At 36.7% G+C, this 22,294-nt stretch overlaps 1 protein-coding gene across 1 annotated transcript; it reads right to left on the bottom strand.

The window, feature by feature from the left end:
- Window positions 1-6,135: 6,135 nt before the first annotated feature.
- On the bottom strand, window positions 6,136-21,985 carry LOC140144107 (ubiquitin carboxyl-terminal hydrolase MINDY-2-like). The gene is made up of 10 exons (XM_072165940.1): window positions 21,965-21,985; window positions 19,263-19,712; window positions 18,253-18,500; window positions 17,451-17,560; window positions 16,825-17,015; window positions 14,527-14,669; window positions 11,347-11,531; window positions 9,740-9,865; window positions 8,818-9,046; window positions 6,136-6,787 (listed from the first exon to the last, which is right to left on the bottom strand). The coding sequence occupies exons 2-10, from the start codon at window positions 19,558-19,560 to the stop codon at window positions 6,764-6,766; spliced, it is 1,554 nt and encodes a 517-aa protein (XP_072022041.1). The 5' UTR covers window positions 19,561-19,712; window positions 21,965-21,985; the 3' UTR covers window positions 6,136-6,763.
- Window positions 21,986-22,294: the final 309 nt, after the last annotated feature.

The following is a 22,294-nucleotide window of genomic DNA, read 5'->3' as shown; positions in this document are numbered from 1 at the left end:
ACAATTTTGAAAGGGATGCTGGGATTATACACAATGATTGCTTTTAAAGTAAATAATTCTACTATACACATGGATTGCAAATAATATGTAGCTATGGAAAAATAATTGTTTGGTTACAGTTTCACGATCGACCGTAGCTTAGGACCTCCAACCCCAAAAGTTATTGAAGCATCTCGGAGAAAAAAGAAGTTGCCAGATCTATCACAACTTCAAATCTAATGATGTAAGTTTCAGATAGCTTGCATTGTTTATCACGCAAAATATCATACAAAATATTTTTGCGACCGACACTACTTTTTCAAGTGGAATACAACACTAACCAAATAATTATTTTTTCCAAAGCCTAAAACAAGGGTAAATGTAAATTTCAGTAGCAGACTATTCAGACTTGTAGCAATGATAAATGAAATATAATAAAGCAAATAAATACTATACAATAGAATAAGATGTAGCTGTAAATGTAGCTAAATTATCAAAGTTATGATTAACAATTTAGGAGAACATTGAATCTTAAGCCTTGCTGTACTCTGGAATTAAATAGGTCACAGGTTAGGTCACAGATCTGGACTTGGAGAACTTGGTCTCTGTATAGCTGAATGTGTAATGCTATAGGAAAACGGCCATATTGGATTGCCATTCATGGGGTTCAAAATACTGTCACCAAACTCAAATGACAATTATCTTGAGTAAAGCTTGAGTCCATGTAGTGTTCAGCGTACATTATTGGTGCAATACATTACACACATTTCACAAACAAGCACACATTCATCCAAGTCTCCCTGTCCAATGGGCTTTTCCTGTTGAAATCCATACATCCCCTATGGAAGACATGACCTTAATCTTCCACACAGGGAGTGTGAATTTCAAATGGGGTTTACCTGAATGGGTGAATCCATTTGAAATCTACACCACTGCATGTGAGATTAAGATCATGTCTTCCATAAGGGGTGTGGATTTCAACTGGAACCTTGGTGCAGTAATACAACAAATTATAATATTAAATATTACTGAATACATTCTTGAAGATATTTATTTGGATTGTTCATTATTACAATGATTCAAGTGATGATTCTCATCAAACTAACATTTTTAACAAGAGCATCGATAAAAACGTACAGTTGTTCCAATGTCTGCATGTTAGTTGAAATTGTTTGCATTTAGTTTCATGAAAATCATAAATAATGAATGTAAATAGTTTTAATAGCAGACATAACATTGTACAGTATTGTCTTGAACAGCTATATAACATTTGCTCCTTGAACAGATGTGTAACATTTGCAGATATTTCAGAAGCCAACTTAAAAAAGTTAACTTCTTTAAAGAGGTTAACCTACAATAAAATAATACATACAATATTGCTGCCATTTTTACATCAATAAAATGTACATTTTCTGATAACCTGTTGTATTCATTCACCCGACACATCTCTGGCCATGACTACTATTCTTTGGTTCACCTCAAGTTTTGGCAGTGACATCAATGCTTTTTCCCCCTTTACACGTTACATGTGTGCCTTGTACACGTCAGTCATACTTTGTGCACATGATTCAATACTGCAACCAGCGATACATGCACCTACGTCACTATCAAATTTGAGGCAAACAATACTATGCTTACTTGCTTAATTCGAGTGGTGTCCTCGAACTGTGATGGCTTTCCACAACTTCCTGTCCTCCATTGCTGTCTTGAAGTCTGCTGCCTCCAGTCCAGTGTCATTTTTCAGAATGTCAATGTAGGTCAGAGCAGGTCTTCCAGGTTTCCGCCTCCCATGCTTGGGTGTCCAATGAACCATTTTTGATGCGGGCTCATCACTTCTAGAACAGTGGCCAGCAAACCGGGTTCTTCTTTCCCTGATCTTGTGGCTTAATTTGGGAAGATCTCCATATAGATCTGCGTTTGACCTATGTTCTTTCCAATGCACATTCAGTACAGTTCTTAGCATACGGGTGTAGCAGCCATCCAAACCCTTTGCAAGTTTAGGGGTGATGGTCCATGCTTCAATCCATAAAGCAGCACCGACTCCACTGTTGCAGCAAAAATACGAAGTTTGAAACTCTTGGTAAGAGTTGACCTCCAGATTTTCTTTAGTTTACTGCACGCCTCCATGCTGCTGCTTTTACGTAACTTGACATCCCTTTCTGTGCTTTTCATCCAAGCGCCTAGGTATTTGAAGTCATCTACCTCCTCTAGTTCTACACCCTCATTTGTTGTGATGCTTTCTCTCCTGTTATTGTAGGACATATACTTTGTTTTACTTCCATTCATCTTCAGGCCCACTTTAGCAGCTGAAGTCTCCACTCTACGAAGCAGTTCTTGTGCTTGGTGTATTTCCTCAGACAACAGTGCAATGTCGTCAGCAAAATCAAAGTCTGTCACCACAACTGGACCAACTCTCCTACTACGCCTCTTTTGCAGATGGAATCCTAGCTCCTCTTCATTTCCTTCAATAGCTATTCTCAGTGCAAAGTCGAGGACAATCACAAACAGGTAAGGGGCGAGGGTATCCCCCTGAAGTACTCCTGCTAAGATTTCAAACAATTCTGTCTCGCCATCTGGTGATATTACTTTCGCTTTTGTGTTTTCGTACATTTTGCCAATAGCTTCAACAATGAGTGCGTACACTGCGCGATGTACGCCAGCGTGTGCGACTGTGCGTGAGTAACGTGGAAGTGATCCAACCATGCTTGTATCCATGGTCGCCTTGTAGTTTAAAATATGCGATATACAATCGCTGTTGGATAGAGTACAGCTGTTGAAAGCTGCGTTTATTCAATTGGAATTCCTACTATAGTTTGACTGAAATTATTGAAATCAATTTGCATGCATGTACACATTTGGGCAGCACAGCATAGTTTTTCTTTTTTGCATATTTTGATGAGTAAGTATTGTCCATTACAATATATTACTGTAATGCATCTTCCAGCTACTGTAAAAGTGGACATTTTCGTGAGGTTTTTATTTTCGCAAATTTCGCGGGTGGACATAAAATCACGAAAATAACCTTTTGCATTAGGTTTCTATTGTATCAATATCAAAACCGCGAAATTTAATTCTCGCGCAATTGATAAAATCGCAAAAATATCTTCTCGTGAAAATATTGACTTTTACAGTACTATCGTGCAACCTAGCTCAATTCTGTAAAAGAAGCGACCAGTCAGAACAAAAGAACATTGAAAAGATGCACCAAAGTATGGATACCACAGGTATTGCTCCAAGGAATCAAGCCACTTATTGCAGTTTTTGCATCCCAAGGAAAAGTTTATTAAATTGGGGTACACTGATCAGGGATTTGAATTCAATACTTAAACAAATCAAATGAAATGAAGGGATACAAATTATATCAATAATGAGGATATATAAAGTAATCAATTTATATAATACATGTATTTGTCTTTCATAATTCTCCTTTGCATTTTTCATGTCAAGATCAATCACACTTCATTCAATCACTTCAATCTACTGTCAATTTCAAAATTTTCACACAATTTATTTTTCACACTCTGCCTTTTGGTAACTGTTTCACCTATTTTAAAGGTGGGTAACCTGATTGACAACCTCATCCCCCTACTTTACCCCATCAAAATTCAGATTTTGTTATCAGGTGAAAGCTCATATTTTTCATCAACATATTGAAATTAGGTGTTCCAACTCGGTAATTTCCAAAGTTATCATCAAAAAACTGTCAAATTAAGTCTCAACTGTAGTATACCATGTTTGAGACTAATTAGACAGTTTTTTGATAATATCTTCGAAAATACACCGAGTTGGAACTTCTAATTTCAATATGGTACTGAAAAATAAGATCTTTCACTTGAAATCAATATATTACATGTGTACATGATTATGATGTACGAGTGGATATCATCACAGCATCACCATCTGCTGAAGATGCTAGTCGGACTAGTGAAAACGTTCCAAGTGAGCGAAAAATAGTGTAGTGTTGAAGTTAAAACTTTAATTCATGATTATCATTAATAAAAACACTGTAGACTACCAATATCGCGTTGTAAAAATGTTGGTAATTAAGGAATAAGTCACATTTACATGTTCTTTTTGCATGAGTGCTTGAAAGGGATGACATTTTTATGTTAATACGTAAGTTTTAAAGAATTTAATTTTCCAAATATATCAGGTCACCTTCCTTTAAATTTGCAATTTTCATCTTTCATACAATTACCTTTACACAATGGAATATTCAGGTGGTGTTATTTTTGCGGTAGCTGCTTGGAGAAAGAAAAACACAAAAATAAATGTGGCGTGAAATTCCCACTTTACAGAACTTAACTCTCACTCTGAATTATCTCAAGCAATTACAAGTAAATACAATACACAAACAATCACCTGTTGTTTTGAACAAAACAAGTTTGTTTTGGTAGCATCTTTGATTCTCACAATGGATAAAAAAAGATAGTATTAATTATTTTTGTGCATTCAATTAATGTGACAGCAGTCACAATAAGTAGTAGCACCTTGTTATTTATATTTTCATGCAATGTACAACATGCTCTGTCACAAAAACAACTTACAGAGTATACTCATTTAGCACATTACATATGTTCTGGACTGCATGCATACCTCTTAGTCATAACGCATAGGCTACAAAGTATCAGGCTTGTACAATTATGTCGTTCCCAAAACTTCAGCAAAGTATTTGCCCCTTGCACGTTTCTGCCATAAGCTTCAATTTGGCAACCCCATGAATGGAAGTGTTCAATAACATTGGCAAATATTACATAACGTATTTCCCATTCACATTGCTGTCACTTTGATGCTCTATTCAAAAAATCAATAACCGTGCAAGGTCACTCGCTTGAAGTTTATGGAAAGATTTTACATAAGTTATGTATTCGTAAGATTTGGATGCTTTTACCATCTTTTCATCACACATTAATAATCCAGGTATTACATGATATCTTGCAAGTGCCTATTTAATTAAAGAGGAAGCCCTGCCAGAGCAGTTCTTCTGGGGTGAATCAAACTGGTTATAGAAATTAATCAGTGACAAGATTATCTCTGAATTTGACAGGTGCTAATTGATGCAATAACATTAAAACTGCAATTAAGAGAGATAAAGTTGTCACTGATTAATTTGATAACCAGGTAGGTTTAGTTCACCTCAGAAGAACTGCTCTGACAGGGCTTCCTCTTTCTCTCAGCCCTTTGGTTATTTGATGTTTCAAACTCTGGATTTGTTTACTCCAAAGAGATTAGACCCAAAGAATCCCACCGCAGAGTTACCTGTGCATAGCACTAAAGTTTGTCCACTTCGTAATATTTAGCCTTAAGCCTGAGTATAACAACATTTGTGTAATTAGCACATTGTGCTTGCTATTGGCACAACACACTACACACAGAATGTAAAAAAAAAATTCTAAATCAAAGTTTACCAAGCACATGGCAAAATAATCCAGAATTACACTATTTTGCCCTCCATGAGTAACATGATGGGAAACTTGGTGGAGTCGGTACTCTTTGGTTCTAATCTATATGGTTTAATGGAAATGTTACACATAACTATGACATACAGAACACACATTACCACTGGAATAGTGCATGATGGGTAAAATTTCTATATCTCAATTATTCTTGCAAATACGACCTTGCATATTTTTGTATCGCTCTGCAAGATGCAAGATTTGCAAAAGCTTCACTGATACACAACCGAACAATACTTATTTCCAACAATTACACTACACTCAAACTCACATAAGATTAAATGAATGATCATAATGATTTGATTATTTCCACATTTATCAGCCTCTATCAAATCATATGATTCTTATGGACGAAAAAGATGACGTCACAGACCCATGCATCATTATCATCAGCAATCAATCCATTCATTCCCAGTGGTTCCTTGCATATTCAACAGCGTCTTTGTCACCAGGCAGGCTACTGGCCAAAGAATCGGTGGTTCCATGCATACTCCACAGCTTCTTTGTCACCACTCAGTAACCTAGCCAAAGAAACTGCAGTTCTATGCATACTCCACAGCTACTTTGTCACCACACAGCCTACTGGTCTAAGAAGTAGTGGTTCCATGCATAGTCCATTGCTCTGTTTCCTATTGACTGAAGAAACATTGGTTCCGTGTACACCCCACTGTTACCACACAGTCTTTTGGGAAAAGAAACAGTGGTTCCATGCATGCTCCATAGCTGCTTTGTCTTGCAGCCTACTGGCTGAAGAAACAGTGGTTCCATGCATAATCCACGGCTCTTATGTTGCCACACAGCCTACTAAGCCAAAGAACTTGTGGTTCCATGTATAATACTCCACAGATTTCTTACCACCATGTAGAATACTAGCCAAAGAAACAGTGGTTCCATGCATACTCCACGGCTCCTTTGTCACCATGAAATCTACTGGCCAAAGAACCAATGCACACTACACAGCTTCTTCATCACCAGGCAACCTCATGGCCAAAGAAACAATGGTTCCATGTATACTCCACTCTCCTTTGTCACCCACACAACCTACTACCTGAAGAAACAGTGGTCCTTTGCACAGCTCCTTTATCACCTCTTAGTCTGAAGAAACAGTGGTTCCATACATATACTCCCTGGTTCCTTTGTCACACAGCCTATTGGCTGAAGAAACAGTGGTCCCATGCACACTCCACAGCTCCTTTGTCACCATGCAGCTCACTGGTCATCACACATGTCATCTGGATGGTCCCATGAGCACCATAGTAAAGAGTTTATTCATACACCTTACAAGCTAAGTACCAAGTCTTTTGAGATTGGTAAAACTTGTTTTTGTTTCAAAGAATACAGCAATTTTTCTCCTACAGAGAAAAATAAGAAAATATGTATTTAAATGATGTGTCACCCGGTTCATATTGGGTTAAAGAAGGGGGAACAATCATACGGGGACGTCTCAAACAAGTCAATATCATGCATCTTAAAAATGTGCATATAATAAAGCACTGAACCATTTTAAACTGTATACAACTGTACTAAAAAAAATTTGTTTAGTATTGTAATAGCATATTTTTATAACAACGGAAGATATAATGGTCTTATTATTTTGAAAATACCTTTGTTATATCAAAGTGAAAAAATTCAAGCACAGGCATGCTGATTTTGGGGGTTATTAATTCCTTTCCTTGTTCATTTAACTCAACAAATTCTGTCCAAGCCTTCAGGTCATATTTGTTTATTTCTGCAGAGTAATACATTGGCAATGAGTCAAGGAAGCCATAGGTCACATTTATATTTCCATATGTATTGTAGCTAATAAGTTATGCTAAATAATAGGTCAAAGCAAAAAGGTTTCGCTATTCCCCCCTCCCAGTGAAAATCGTGCGCACAGGGAAAACTAGAATTATGCGGTTTGTAATTAAGGTGGCCCCCACACAAAGGTGTGTAAACAACAAAGGTTTGTAAATACAAATAATATGCAAAATGTAAATAAGCTCATTAGTATTCATAAATATGCAAATAACATGACACAAAACTATCCAGCACATCAGGCCACCATATACTATCACAAGACCATGCTAAGGTGACCGGTTATTGCATTTAAGCTGCAGAGTGGATTTATGAAAATGTAGGCAAAATATGCAAATAAGCTCATTAATATTCATAAATATGCAAATAACACGACACAAAACTATACAGCACATCAGGCTACCATATCCTATCACTGTACCAAGTTTGATATAATATTGGATGGCTGAGCATGATACCATAACATATCGGATGAGTCATAAAAATATCGGACGAGCCAACGGCGAGTTCGATATTTGTATGACGAATCCGATATGTTATGGTATCATGCGAAATAAGCCATCCGATATTATCATTATTAGGTTTTCTTAACTCCTAATAACCCTGAAAACACAATAATGAAGTTGATCGGTTATTGCGTTGGAGCTGGACAGTGGATTAATGAATTTGCTTCCGCCCAGACAGCCAAACAAAGAAAGAAACAAAGAAACAACCAGGCAACCATTTGGATGATAACATAAGCCCCACATATATGTGTGGGGGCCAAATATAAAACCCATTGGGATCTCACATATATTGAATCCATACCTTTCCTTAGAGTGTGGGCTATATTTTTCTCTATATTTGAGCACAAAACACAGCTAGCTCAGGTACAGCTCCGCTTTAAAGATCACTCAACAAGTTCACAAGAACTTAACAAGGGCTAGTTCAGCAAAGTAAAAATGGAATTTTGTTGAATATTCATAGACGAGAGAGAGATACAGACCGCGTGCAATCAGTCAAAGTCTCAGCATTACCCAATAATGAGGGCCGATTGTTCCATGAATTGCGACAGGCGAGACTGCTACGCAATTACCGCATATTTTCATGGTCTATCGCGTAATCACAAACGCACGCAATGCTCTATCGCGTAGAGGCACGCAGTACTGGCGTGATTGTTTGACACGGCACGATCGAACAATCGGCCCTCGTGAATATGCAAGAACTCACATCATACAATACACTGGGACTTTGACTGGTATTACGTGGTCTGTATCTCTCTTGTCTGTGTGAATATCTGTCAACAGAATGCATAATCATTATGCTATTCCGGTTGAAATCCTGCTATGTCAATGGGCACATAGAGCCTCTTTTATTTTCCCTAGCATACAATAAAGCAAGGACTGTCTTTTGGAATTTGCAGGAGTGCATTGAACAGCTCTTCTGGGGCCTTCAAGGAGAGCTGTTTAGAGCATTTACAATAGAATGTAAGGAGAGAATGGTCAACTAAGGAGAGCTAAAATCACTCTCCTATATCAGATTTAAGGAGAGCAGTAGAGAATGATTGCTCTCGATCTCCTCAAAAGGCAGTCCCTAAGACACTCACCTCTTTTCTCCTCTGACCACCGCCTTCAGCACCACCCTCTGCCGCTGCTGCCCCCTCCGCTGCTCCAGCTGCACCTTGAGCTGCTGGTTGCTGTTGATGTCTGGGTGATCCTTGCTGTTGCTGCTGCTGCTGTTGTTGGGCCTGCTGTGCTGCTTGTTGTTCTTGCTGTGCTAGCATTTGTGCAGCTCGGTTATCTTCTTCTTGCTGCAACTGCATTGCTAGTTCAAGGCTGAGAAATATATGATAGTAATGTTAATGTTGTGGGGCACGGTGGCACAGCGGTACAGGCTCTGCCTTGCAATTGGTGGTTTGCGAGTTCAAGCACTATCTCAAGCACCACTGAACCAATACTAGACTTGTTTGTATCAATATGAAAATGTACAATTCTGAAATTTTTGATTTTTAAAGAAAAATTTGGAACCTATCGTCTGCAGTCGACCCCCGTGTGGAGAGCGTTAACAGAGACATAATTTAGGGGTTCATTTATATATTTTCATGACTAAACAGTTGTTTATGCCTGCGGCCCGAGGGCATAAACAACCGTTTAGTCATGAAAATATCATATGGATGAACCCCGTTCACACATAACAAAACATTTTTGTGATTCTTATTTCATCAAAATAATAACAAAAAGTAACATTATAAAAAAACATGATTTTCCTTCATTTTCCCTAAACGCTGTTTATGCCCGGCTCTCGACCAATAACGCGTGCTGTTATATAGCGTGTATGTATGAAATAGCATTATAATTAAGTAATTTCACCAAATGGAAGACATCACCTTGGTCTTCCACACAGGGAGTATGAATCTCAAATGGGGTACCTGAATTTACAGCCCAAGTGTGGGAGATTAAGGTCATGTCTACCACAGGTGGTGTGTTGATTTCAACTGGAATAGCCCATTGGGCTCCAAACATACTCACTCTGTTAATTGTGCTCTGTCTGGTTGGTCTGATTGTTGGCCATCTTGTATTTGCTGTGCCTTGGCTTGAGCTAATAAGTCTTCTTGTTCCTTCTGTTCCTCTTGTAATGACAATGCTACTAAGAAGCTATCAATAAATACAAAGGAATACAAAATATATCATAAGTCGCAACTCAATCAAAATATATTTCTGAGAAAAACATGTTTGAAGGATATGTTACGTATTTAAACTGTGTGTATATCTCTACTCGTTTATGTCCTGACGTTTAAACTGTGCGCATATCGCTATTTATCTTACGTCTTGTTTGTTCGTCCTAGCTGTGTGAAGCAACACCAATATTCATGATAATAATACAATTGGCGAGCAAATACATGCATTGTAGGTGCTGGAATGAAATAGCAATATTCTTAGTTTTTCATCATTTGTATTGCTCGAAATTATAAGGGGACAATGTCATCAGTGAAAACTAACATATAAATCAGAATCTATTCTTTATGCAAACCACACATTATGGCTTTAAGCAAACATTACACTTCACTGAAAGCAGTTAAAGCCATATTATAACATTTTCATACCAAATAGATCAGTATTTCTTTGCCATAAAATGTTAGCTTTTACTGAACAACTAAGGCAAAGCAAAGAAAATGGCAATTTACTACCAGTGCCGATGTCGCGTATCACTCCTTCGGTCGTGTTATGGTACGATCCTTTGGTGTGTAGTTCACTGTCCCGCACGCCGGCATGTAGTACTGTGTTCAACATTGCGTATGCATTCGACTAATATTTCCATTGTAATAATAAAACAACGGTTCCTGTGTTTTATTCTTGGATTTTGACAAAACCACAGCACCTAGAGTCTTGATTTTTGCAGGGTATGTTGGTTTAATAAAGTACAAATTAATCGTGTAAACAAAAAGAATAAAAAAAAAATATTGAGGGCGTCCTTCTCAGCAAATTTTATAATATGGCTTTAAGGGATGGGGTATGAACGTTTGGACAGTATTTATTGAGGGACATTAGAGCACATCAGACATATCGAATTGAATTCTGAATACGAAGAATGGCATTATGATATCACTTAATTTAGATTTTTGTGAAATTCATAATGTAATACACATTTTATGGCAATGATTAAAAATTGATATTTAACAGTACTCGAAGTAAACTTTATAAATCTGATGACTTAGATGTAGGTGGGATGAAAAGCCGACGATCAATTGAAAATTTTAACCTTTCGTAATGAAGATATGGATTTTTCTAAAAAAACAAAAAAAAAATTAGGTCTTTTTGGAAAAAAAATCTGTATCTTCAATATGAAAGGTCAAAATTTTCAATTGATCGTCGGCTTTTCCTCCCAGCTACATACACTTTAAGAATATATTGTTAGATTTATAAAATTTACTTCGAGGACTGTTATATATCAAAAATATCAAATTTTAATTTTTTTTCCATAAAATTTGTATTACATGGTGAATTTCAAAAAATGAAAATTATTTGATATCAGAAAGACATTCTTCGTATTCAGAATGGAATTTGATATGTCTGATGTGCTCTCATGTCCAAAAAAAAATACTGTCGAAACGCTCATTCCAGTTTTTCCCACTTACTCTGATTCTTGTTGTTGTGAGGGTGACATAGGTGTAGCAGCGGCTGCTTGAGATGTGGACGGTGGGCTGGTTTTGAATTCACCATTGACAAAGTGACTATCACCTTCTACATTGGTTAGCGTTTCCCATACTACATTGCTCTCGGTTAGAAAACCCTGATCTGTACCTAAGACGTAGAGTTCATTCTGGGGATAAACAAAGCAATAAATTATGGGTAAGTGGCGAGTACAACAATCGATCATTACGGAAGATAACCTGGAGTGCATAAAAGGATATCATTGAATGATACAGGTAATACAGGTACATGTAGCTCAAATTTATAGAGAAGTCGTTGGCAGGCTTGGAATGTTATTGGACACAAATGATAAAGAATGCCTTGACAAAAGATCTGGGGCACCCAAGGCCGAAACTGAAAGAGGGCAGGCAATAAAAGGGCAGGTAATGGCCTCGGTGACCTCCCTGAAATTTGTGCCCTGGTCGCTGGGTTTATTTAAAAAAAACCACTGAAATATATTTGTGTGGTTTTATAAATAATACCTTGGTTGTTGTGATTCACACACCAAGTACAAAACAAATTTGAAACCTTATTCACAGAAGCTTGTGATAAGCATGCACCATTTAAAGAGAAAAAAATTAAAGGGTATCTGCCAGAGTGGATCAATGGAGACTTTTTAAGACTGTGCAAAGATAGGGACCATTATTTTGCAAAGGCACATAAAACAAATAATCAAGAGGATTGGAAACAGGCAAAGTCACTCAGAAATAAAGTCAACAATATGAGGTTTTATCTGAAAAAAAGTTATTGTAATGATGCTATTATTAATAATATGCATGATAGTAAGAACTTATGGAAAACAATCAAGAAAATTATACCAAATAAGTCTTCAAGTGTACCAACTTCAATTTCCAATAAGGGCACATGTGTATCAAATGATAAAGCGATTGCCAATGAATTCAATGAGTACTTTACATCTATTGGTAAAAAAAAAAAAAAAAATTTAATGAGTATGATAATATCAAATGTCCATGTAATAATGTGTGTTCTGGACAATATTGTAAAGTAAATAAGTTTAAATTTAATGAAATTACACCTGAATTTGTTTGTAATCATATCAGTAATATGCAAAATAACAAATCACCAGGATTGGATCAGTTTAATGTCAGGTTGTTGAAATTAGCTGGACCCTTCATTTCAAATAGTCTAGCTCATATCTGCAACCTGTCATTGAGTGGATCTACTTTTCCTGATGAATGGAAAAAAGCCAAGGTGACACCAATATTTAAGTCAGGTGATAAAACAGATGTAGGGAACTTTAGGCCCATTTCAGTATTGTCAATTCTATCTAAAATTATGGAAAGGGCTGTGCATGATCAATTGTATATGTATTTAACTAATGCAGGCCTACTGTCGAATGCTCAATCAGGTTTTCGTGCAAATCATTCCACTTCCACCACACTACTTGATGTTCAAGATTTCATTCTAAATAATATGGATGATGGATATGCTACAGGTGTAATATTTCTTGATTTAAAGAAAGCGTTTGATACAGTGAGCCATGAAATTCTTATTAACAAACTTCAGAAGTATGGCATAGAGAACAGTGAACTTTTATGGTTTAAATCGTATTTGAGTAACAGATCGCAGACTGTTAGTGTAAACTCAACACTTTCTGATTTTCAATCTGTCAACATAGGAATTCCTCAAGGCTCTATACTAGGCCCATTATTATTTATAATTTTTGTCAATTGCCTGCCTGATGTTGTTGGTTTTAATTGTAAAACTGTTATGTATGCTGATGACACATCATTAATGTGCAAAGCTAAGACTGTTTCTGATCTTCAAATGCAATTAGAGTCATGTCTAAGTAAAGTAGCTGATTGGTTCAAAGCTAACAAACTCACTTTAAATGTTGACAAAACTAAATTTATGATATTTGGCACAAAACATAAGCTTGAAAGGTTCAGTGAAATTCAACTTATCTATAATAGTAACATTATTGAAAGAGTTGATGAATTTAAGTATCTAGGTGTAAAATTTGATTGTAACTTGTCCTGGTCAGCTCATGTTGATTATATGTGTAAGAATGTTTCAAAAAGAACTGGTATTATAAGGCGTGTAAAACACTTTCTTCCATTCCATACCACTGTAATGTTATCAAATGCCCTTGTTCTTCCTCACCTTGACTATGGAAGCACAGTTTGGTCAAATTTTTCAATTGAATTTCATAACAAATTACAGGTTCTTCATAATAATTTGGCCAGAACAATACTTTCTGCAGATATTAGAACACCAATAAATGAATTGATGGAAACACTTCATTGGCTTAAACTAGATAATAGATGGCATAATCAATTATTATTGCTCATTTTTAAATGCTTAAGGAACTTAAGTCCATCATACTTATCTTCTCAATTTAACTTTGTACATGATATCCATACCCACCAAACTAGAAATCATAGTACAAATACATTGATTGTGCCAAAATTTAAATCAAATTCAGGGCTACATTACATTTCATGTGAGAGCAGCCTATGCATGGAATAATTTATCTCCGTAGTTAGAGCAGAGTTGGAGAATATTTCAATAGGCCAATTCAAATCAAAAGTTTACCAAGCTCCTGTTTGAAAAGTTTATCCTTGAGTATATTGTAATTTTCATTCAATTTCATTATTATCACATAACTTTTTTGTTGTATTTCTAGTAACTTGATACCTTGTGTACATCTTGTGTAAATTTTAATTATGTCTGTATATATTATAATGTACTTTGTATGAGGGCCTGCTTGGAAAGCAGTGCTTGTCACTGAAGCTGTTTTACCCTCAATAAAGAAAGATTTCTAAAGTCCAGTTTGGTCAGTGAAGCTTCCTCACAAACAAAATATCTGTTGTCATCTTTCTACTCCAAACCATTACCAGTTCCATTTAATTTTACCATATTTAAAGCCACTTTTCTGCTGTATTGTTTCCATTTCACTGCTCCAAAAATGAAATTCCATAACATGCGATTGACTGATTGCAATAACTTTACTGACAGCTTGTGACCTGGTTCTCGGCATGTTAACTGTGCCTATTCAATACATTTATAACATTGTAAGTGCTATCAGGAACCAGCAAAACTCGCAATCTAAATTAGCCACAGCTAGAGAGGTAAGATGAAAATATCACTTGAGCCCAGGTTACCTTGTATTTATATATGGTGCTAAAGTGGTTATTCCTGAATAAGACACATAATTCTTCATCCCCTATTGCCGAGTTGAGTTCACATAGGCCGTGGTAGGTGAGTTGTGATGCGGTACTTTCTAGAAATTGTTCTGCTACTAGGCCTATAAAAAAACAACCCAAAAACAACATTACAAGCAACATCTCAACAAATCATCACTATCAAGGTTGTAGCTAGGATATTTTCAGTGCTGGGTGGCATTTGATGAAAATCTTGATACTTGGCAATTTGTTGTCAAAATTGACCAAATTCTTGACTAATTCAATGAAATTGTATGATATTGGACTCCAGTGCTAAAATTGCAGCTGAGTGGTGGGCTCTGCCGCCCACCACAGCCCACTGTAGCTACAACCCTGATCACTATTGATGTGAAATGTTATTGTTTTCCCAAATCTATTTACATTTGTAACAAGACCTGATCCAATCAGATCAAAGTCAGCAATAGGCAAGTAAAATAAGGAGCAAAAATATAATTAAAAACATAAGAAAATTGACATGAGAAAAGGTTCATAACATTGCACCCAATATGCCAGGGACTATGGGATTTCAACATCAAGAAGCTTAGGGTAATGAGCAAGGGTTTTCTTTAAGCATTTTGCTGAAGGGGTACATTCAATTTTTTAGCACCCTTTCAATTGTGTATTTATCTTCCAAAGGGATCAAATACCCTAGGGGGGGGGGGGTCTTTTGCTATTTTGGAAGACTTTTTTAACAATGAGTATCTTAACTTCACTGATTGTTGACCCAAAATTATTTTGTTGCCAGTACACTCAAGACTTTCTTAAGTTTGTTTGGTTTATAATTGGGGAAAATTATTTGGTTTTTGTTACTGTGCGCGTCAATAAAGTAAAAGCTCGCATAAAGTCACATAAGCCTGTGCCCAGTCACGCATTACACAACGTGCAACTGGCGTAAGTGCTGCCCCCAACTGTCTGCATGCCATTATACATCAATACACATGTTATGAATCTGTTATGAAGGTTACGCAAATGCATATATACACAATATTTGTGCAATATAGAAAACCCTAGTACTGAGCAAGTTAGTAATAGTAACAACGCAATCTTTGGTCTTCGGTCTCTGTGAATCAGATCGTGGCACATTAAGTATTTTAAAACCATTTTCTAAATTGGCACTCAGCATTTATAGTGAATGCCCTCATGATTGGATTACACTTTGATTTATCATTTCTTTATAAGTTTTTAAGTTCACTCTTCTAAACATGTGCTGACAGGTTGTTACCTGATGCCTTGTCAAGGTTCTATACGTGGATTTAGCGTTTCTCTACCGGAAGTCAATTTGTGCCGAAATTCCTTCCCACAATGCAATAGGCATATTGCATAACAAAGGAGATGGATTAACCTCCGAACTGTATCTATTGTAATGCAATAGGCTTATTGCATTGTGGGGAGGAATTTCGGCACAAATTGACTTCCGGTAGAGAAACCCTAAATCCGCGTATTACACTTGAATTTTTAGTCTTCTGTATCAAAAAGCATTAAATCAACATTTCACATGCCCATGTATAACAACATGTTTAAAGCTTCACATTGAGCATCATCATTTCCCACCAAATGGTCAGAGAGTAACATGAGTAGCAGGGTCTTAGCTAGCCACCCGTCTGGCCGTCATTTTAGACGGGGAGTTTGCTCCTGGGACGGGCAAAATTAATGCCTTTGACAGATGCTATATTATAAATTTAATATTTTGAGAAGCTAATTGACCTTTTTAGTAGACCAGATCTGTAAGAGAAGGCCATATCAGCACATATTTGAACTCTTTGAACCCCCAATGGGCTATAGACGTCTGGTAAATGTTTTAAAGGTCAAATTAGGACAGGCAATTTCATTCAAATGATGGGCAACCCTCAATTTCTAGCTAAGACCCTGATGAGTAGGTGTAAATTTCACATTGACCACAGGCAAACTATTATAATTATGGCTTAATTTTGATTGTAATTTACTCAAATACTGAGACAAATAAAGCTGACACACAAGAGAAATGGTATGGGTTCTATAAAGGAGATCCTAAGGCATGATATAAGGGGTGTCATTTCCGCCTCATGTGTATGATTTTTCTCGGGAGGGGGAAAAAGCCAACTTTTGTTTTGATATATTATTGGCCTAACTCAAGCACTGAAAGATCCATGCAAATATTAATGTGATAATTGGCTACCTTGACTCATTTTCAACAAGATCAATGTATTAACATTAAAAGTATACTGCAGTTTTTTTATAGCCGTAACCTGGACAACTTACCTGAATGTTGCGCCTCTTCATCCCCAGAACTCTTGCTGGCTATGATTCTTTCTACTAATTGGTTATAACTACATGTCCCTACTGCTGACACGGCTGCTGAATTCTGCGGGTCATACATCCAGCCATGATAGAGGCCTATGTTTAGGAGATCGAATACTACACACTCCTGGGTGTACTCAAAGTCTTTGACCCTGCAAGGTGATATGTGTAGAGAGAACACAAACCATTGTTAACAATAATATATAGTGAAATTCACTAGACCATCAAAACTGCTCAAGGCTTAGAACATAATATTCACTCCTTCTAACCCATACTGATCACCAGAATGAAGTTCCCAGAAAATCTTGTGAAATTACAGAAAAAAAGTGGAACGCAACATCCAAAGACTATTTTTGTAGCCAGAAAATATGCTGAAAGCACCTTTAAAAAAAACCTGCAGAAAAATTCTGACATTTGCTCAGATTTGCTTGATTCAAAAATTGCTAGTGATCAAAAGCTGGTAGCATTTTTTGTTCTTTTGTTCACGAAATGGCCATCTTGGATGACTAAATCAGACTGATAGAGGGCAGTATTTTTTCAAGTTTGATTATGATCACCATAGCATCATGCATATTCTATGTACTTACCCAGTAAACTTGACATTGACATCAAGGCCTGTCTGTAGTTTGGTTATGATCTCCATAGCATCATGCATATTCTGCTCATAGTTTCTCTTGACGCCTTCTGATGCGTCATCCTGAATAAACAACAAATCGGTCATTTATAAATTGGGTTTCCTGAGCTACTTTGATGGCTCAGGCGCTAAACCTTGTCAGCCACCAGGGATCTTTCTTGCCATCTGAAGGTTGCATATGAATGCTCTCCCTACACACATCAATGCTTTCACAGGATCGCTTCAGCAAGGTTATTCACTATCGCGAATCGCTATCTAGGTGATCACTTATTTATATTAGGAGCTTCTACAATTTGATAGTTTCTTGTTATTAATACCTAGATATCTTGATATAAAAAATATTATACCAGTTTAGAACTCTCGTGCAGAGTATGACAATTGGTCTTTATTTTTAAAAGTTATTTTGCAGGGATCATTTGATTCTACCGAGTATACATTGAAATGAATATCAGTTGACGTGGGCTATAGATCCAAAAATATTTTGTTATTCAACTAAACATTAACCTCTAGCATCTTTTCCAGCAACCAATCCCAAAGTTATTGCACAACTTAGTCAGCTGACACCGTCTCCACCATCTGTAGTATGGTGACTTTTTAAGTGCCACAACATATTCATATTAGGCTATCAGCAGACATGGTCTATACTCAGTACTGTGAAAGTACCGCTCAGTGCTCAGCGGCAGAATAATATTGGTAATCAGCGGACAAGGGCAATAGAACTAAACTTAAGTTTGTTACTCAGCCTAAACACTAACCTCTGGCATCTTTTCCAGCAACCAGTCTCCAAGATATTGCACAAGTTGGTCAGCTGACACTATCTCCACCATCTGTGGTATGGTGACTGTACCTCTCAGCAACAACACATTCATAATGGCTATCAGCGGACATGGCCCATTCTCGTTCTGGGTGATGATAGGTGCCGTTTGGTCGTGCCACTTAATCCATTTGACATGATATGCTTGTACTGAGGACTTGTCACTTTGTGTACTAGAACTGGTAGCACCTGCTTTCAAACAAGATAATACAAAATAAACATTTGTATGAATATGAATGTAATGATGAAAATTGATTTTACACTACTGTGGCAAAATAACAATGAAACCAGCAAAACTTTTAAGACTCTTGTAAATACATGCTATTTACAAAACCAAAAACCAGGGGTTCTCAATTATAATTTATATTTGCTTGTGGCTCAAAGAAATTTCAAAGATCTGTGTTTGAGGGCCAAATACACCTTGTTTTGCTATGTTTACTGTACATTTCAGAGCTGCTCAAGGGTCAACCACCATTGGTTAGGGTTGCCTATAAAGAATCCATGTCAATACATATACCTTCTTATTTTAACCATCAAATTTAGTGATCATGCAAATGCTTTGAAATTTTTTTGTGTGTCTTTTACGTGATCTGGAATCTATTAATGATTTTTTTGTTCTCAAATAAAATATTTTCGTGGTCAACTGATCCGAGTCAATCACATTATAAAGTTGGAATACTTTTGTTTTTTCTAATATGAAGATTACAAACCTATTGACTTAGCTTCTGAAACCAGACAAAATTTTTAGCATTCTATTAATACTCAGAGCTTACATTGAACACTGATATCAACTGGTCCGCTGTTTCAGCTTGGACCAGTGTTGCCTGTGTTTTATAACTTGCCCACCATTTACAATTTGCCCAAGGCATACATGTAGCTGGATTTCAATGGACCAGTGCTAAATGCAAGCCAGCTATTATCAGACATGAGATGAAGGACTATTATTCTTACCGCCACTAGAGTTCTCAGCTTCTACTCTTTCAGGAGTTTCATCTTTCTGAACTTTCTCCTCTGTATCTCCTCCAACTTCTGTTTTATTCTCTTCTGTTTCCTTGTTTGACTCCTCTTTTTCCTCCTCCTTCACCTCCTCTTTCTTCACATCTTTACTCTCCTTCCCTTCCTCATCAGCTTCTGGTTTGGTTTCCGTTACAGGAGTGGTGCTACCACCCAAAATGTCATCTTCATTCTTCAGCGATTCCCGGTTTTCGTTCTCAAGTGTGTCCACTACCGCGGTAGATTCGGTTGTCATTTTGCTTGTCTCTTGTTGGTAGGACTGCCCACACCAGCATGAATCAAAATATTTGATAGACTGATAGATAGTTGAGTGTGTTTGCTGATATTACCCATCCAGGTATTATAGTTGAATGCACTTTATTTTCTGTAGACTCCTGTGAAGGTAACCTGTATAAATAGAAAAGTTTTTGCATAATTTGTAAAAATACTACATAAAATGGTTGCATAATTTGCAAGGTAAATATGTAGTTGAGGAAAAAAATCCAGGCCTCGAAAAATGCAAATCCCTCATCATTGATCTTGCTGCTCGCCTAACTTTCTCCAGCAGATCTTTATTCTTCACAGTGCCCCGATTCCAAGCAGCCGAAGCATATTGAAGGTGGGGTTTCACCGTTGAGTTGTAAAGCTGCTCTTTTCCTGACTGCATAGTGGGTCTGGACATCCCACTTCAAGTTGAAATTGAATATGAATACCCAAATATTATGTGGAGGTCACTTCTTCTAATGTCCTGCCAAGCATTTTGTAGCTTCGTTTCCCTGGCTCTTACAATGGATGATAAACCGTTAACTATGTCGTTAATGAAGACAATTAAGTTGTGTGGTCAGGAAACTGTACCCTGTGGTACGCCGCTCAGAACTGTATCCCACTCAGACTTCTGGCCATTTTTACAACCATCCTCTGCTGGCGATGAGTCAGTAAAGCTCTTTTCCATTCAAGGGGTAAGATACAGGAATTAGGAACATTTTGTCTATTGTTTCAGGAAGTGATATTTTATCAGCTTTATTTTGATACCAAATAATGGTTTCTTTCAAGGGTCCCTTTAAGGTGGCAGATGATTGTGCAATTACTGCTGTCTGCAATTCCATTTTCCTCAAGTATTCAGACTTTAGGACAGTGATGAGACTTGTTAGCCCCTTCGGGTCAGAGTGACTAGATTGGACAAACAAAAGAAGTCAGTGGAGGCCATGCATTTTGAACTTGCCCTCTAAAAAAAACCTCTTGGGTAGAGGTTAAAAAAATATGGCTTGAAAGAAAAAACAATGAAATTTAAGTACATTTTTAGCTAACATATATTCAGTCTGGGCAACTTTACATTATTCCTTACTTTTTAAATTGCATATTTTGGATTCCTCATGCAATTTCCTTTCAGAAAATGTATGCACTTTGCATGGGTTAGGGTAATCAGTAACAGTCCTATACTAATTTGAAGCTCGCAAGACGTGCAAATTTTGGTGTACACGCAATGCATAGATAGTGAGTTCAAAAAGAAAGGCTGCAAGTTACTTAAATTCAAAGTCTGAATTAAAAAGCAGCTTTGTAAAAAAACCTAGATGGATTTCTTCACCATTGTTGACCTGCCCTTTCTTTTTTTATTGGTGGCACAGGTGTGCAGTAAGGTAAGATTTCCTGTGAAAGGCCAACTAGAACTTAGCAGATCTATGGTTTGTGACGTGAAATTTTTTTTTTGGGGGGGGGCCTTATATCGCCATCTGAGGTTTCAGTGATACAAGATTCTTACTCAGACCTGAACTTCAAACGTCAAATTTGCAGAATTCTATACTTACATTGTACTTTACTCATCAGTTACTTCATAACTTATTTAAAGGGGCATTTCGTGATCCACAGCATCATCCCCCCACTTTTCTCAAAAAAAGTTGAGAATTTTATATCACTGGAAACCTCTGGCTACATGTTCCTGTACAAAACATTTCTTGCAGATTAATTGGTTTAGCAAAGATATTGTGAAAATTATTTGAATTTCGAAATTACAACACATTGTCTATGCTAATTGCTATAGCTATGACTATGGAGCAGTGTAATACATAAATCATGCATAACTCGCAAACGCAAAATCGGAATCAACTGAAATTTTGGGAATTAAAGCTTTTTTCGTGGATATCTACTGAAAAATGTCATAAAAAGAGGATGCTAGGATCACGAAATACTCCTTTAATAGTTTAATACTATCGTCTCTTGACTCATGTCATGGTCTTAATTTTTAAGCCAAATTTTCACTGGTGCACTAGGTTTCAACAAATAAAAATGACAATGCTTTACGAGATACAAAAATAAGTGCCTACAGATAACTTAAGCATAACACTGATAAAAGTAATGTGACATGAACAATAACAATTCTCTTCGTCTCTAACATGCTAAAATTGAATCAAATAATAAGCTTACCAGAGCCAGACTTGGTGTTTTCTGTGTTCTGCAAATGCAATGTCAAGTCTCCTGATGATTTGGAATGGATTTATTCAGTGATCAAAAAGTACAATGAATGTAAACTAAAAGCAATCAATTTAATCTATGGTAAAGACAAAGTTCTGTGTATTTGCAAAGCTAACTCTGCCATAAAAATCAGGTAAAAGCGATTTTAATTCTCCGCCTACAAAAAAATCTGGAACAAACAGTCTACTCACCTTCAGGTCGCAGCCATGTTATGATGACGTCACGAAGAAGAAGGGACTAATTTGACTGAGCATGCGCACTTCCTTCATTGCTTTCAAGTGGAAAAGTCCAATTCTCATTATGGGGGGTTTCTCAAAATCTATAAAAAACATTTGAACCAAAACTGAGACTAAAACATGAATAAAAATGCAGACTTTCCTATTAGGTAAATTAATATAATTTTTTAATATTCTTGTCTAATTGAATCATTGCTTATTTTAATATTCATGACTGATTTTAATTTTTTACTTACCATTGCTTTTATACATAACCTATTATTTAGTGGACAGGTCCACAGCGTG

This window comes from Amphiura filiformis, unplaced genomic scaffold (genome assembly GCF_039555335.1).
Source record: "Amphiura filiformis unplaced genomic scaffold, Afil_fr2py scaffold_40, whole genome shotgun sequence".
NCBI lineage: Eukaryota > Metazoa > Echinodermata > Ophiuroidea > Amphilepidida > Amphiuridae > Amphiura > Amphiura filiformis.
Note: the sequence above shows the minus strand (reverse complement) of the source record. Positions and strands in the feature narration are given on the sequence as shown.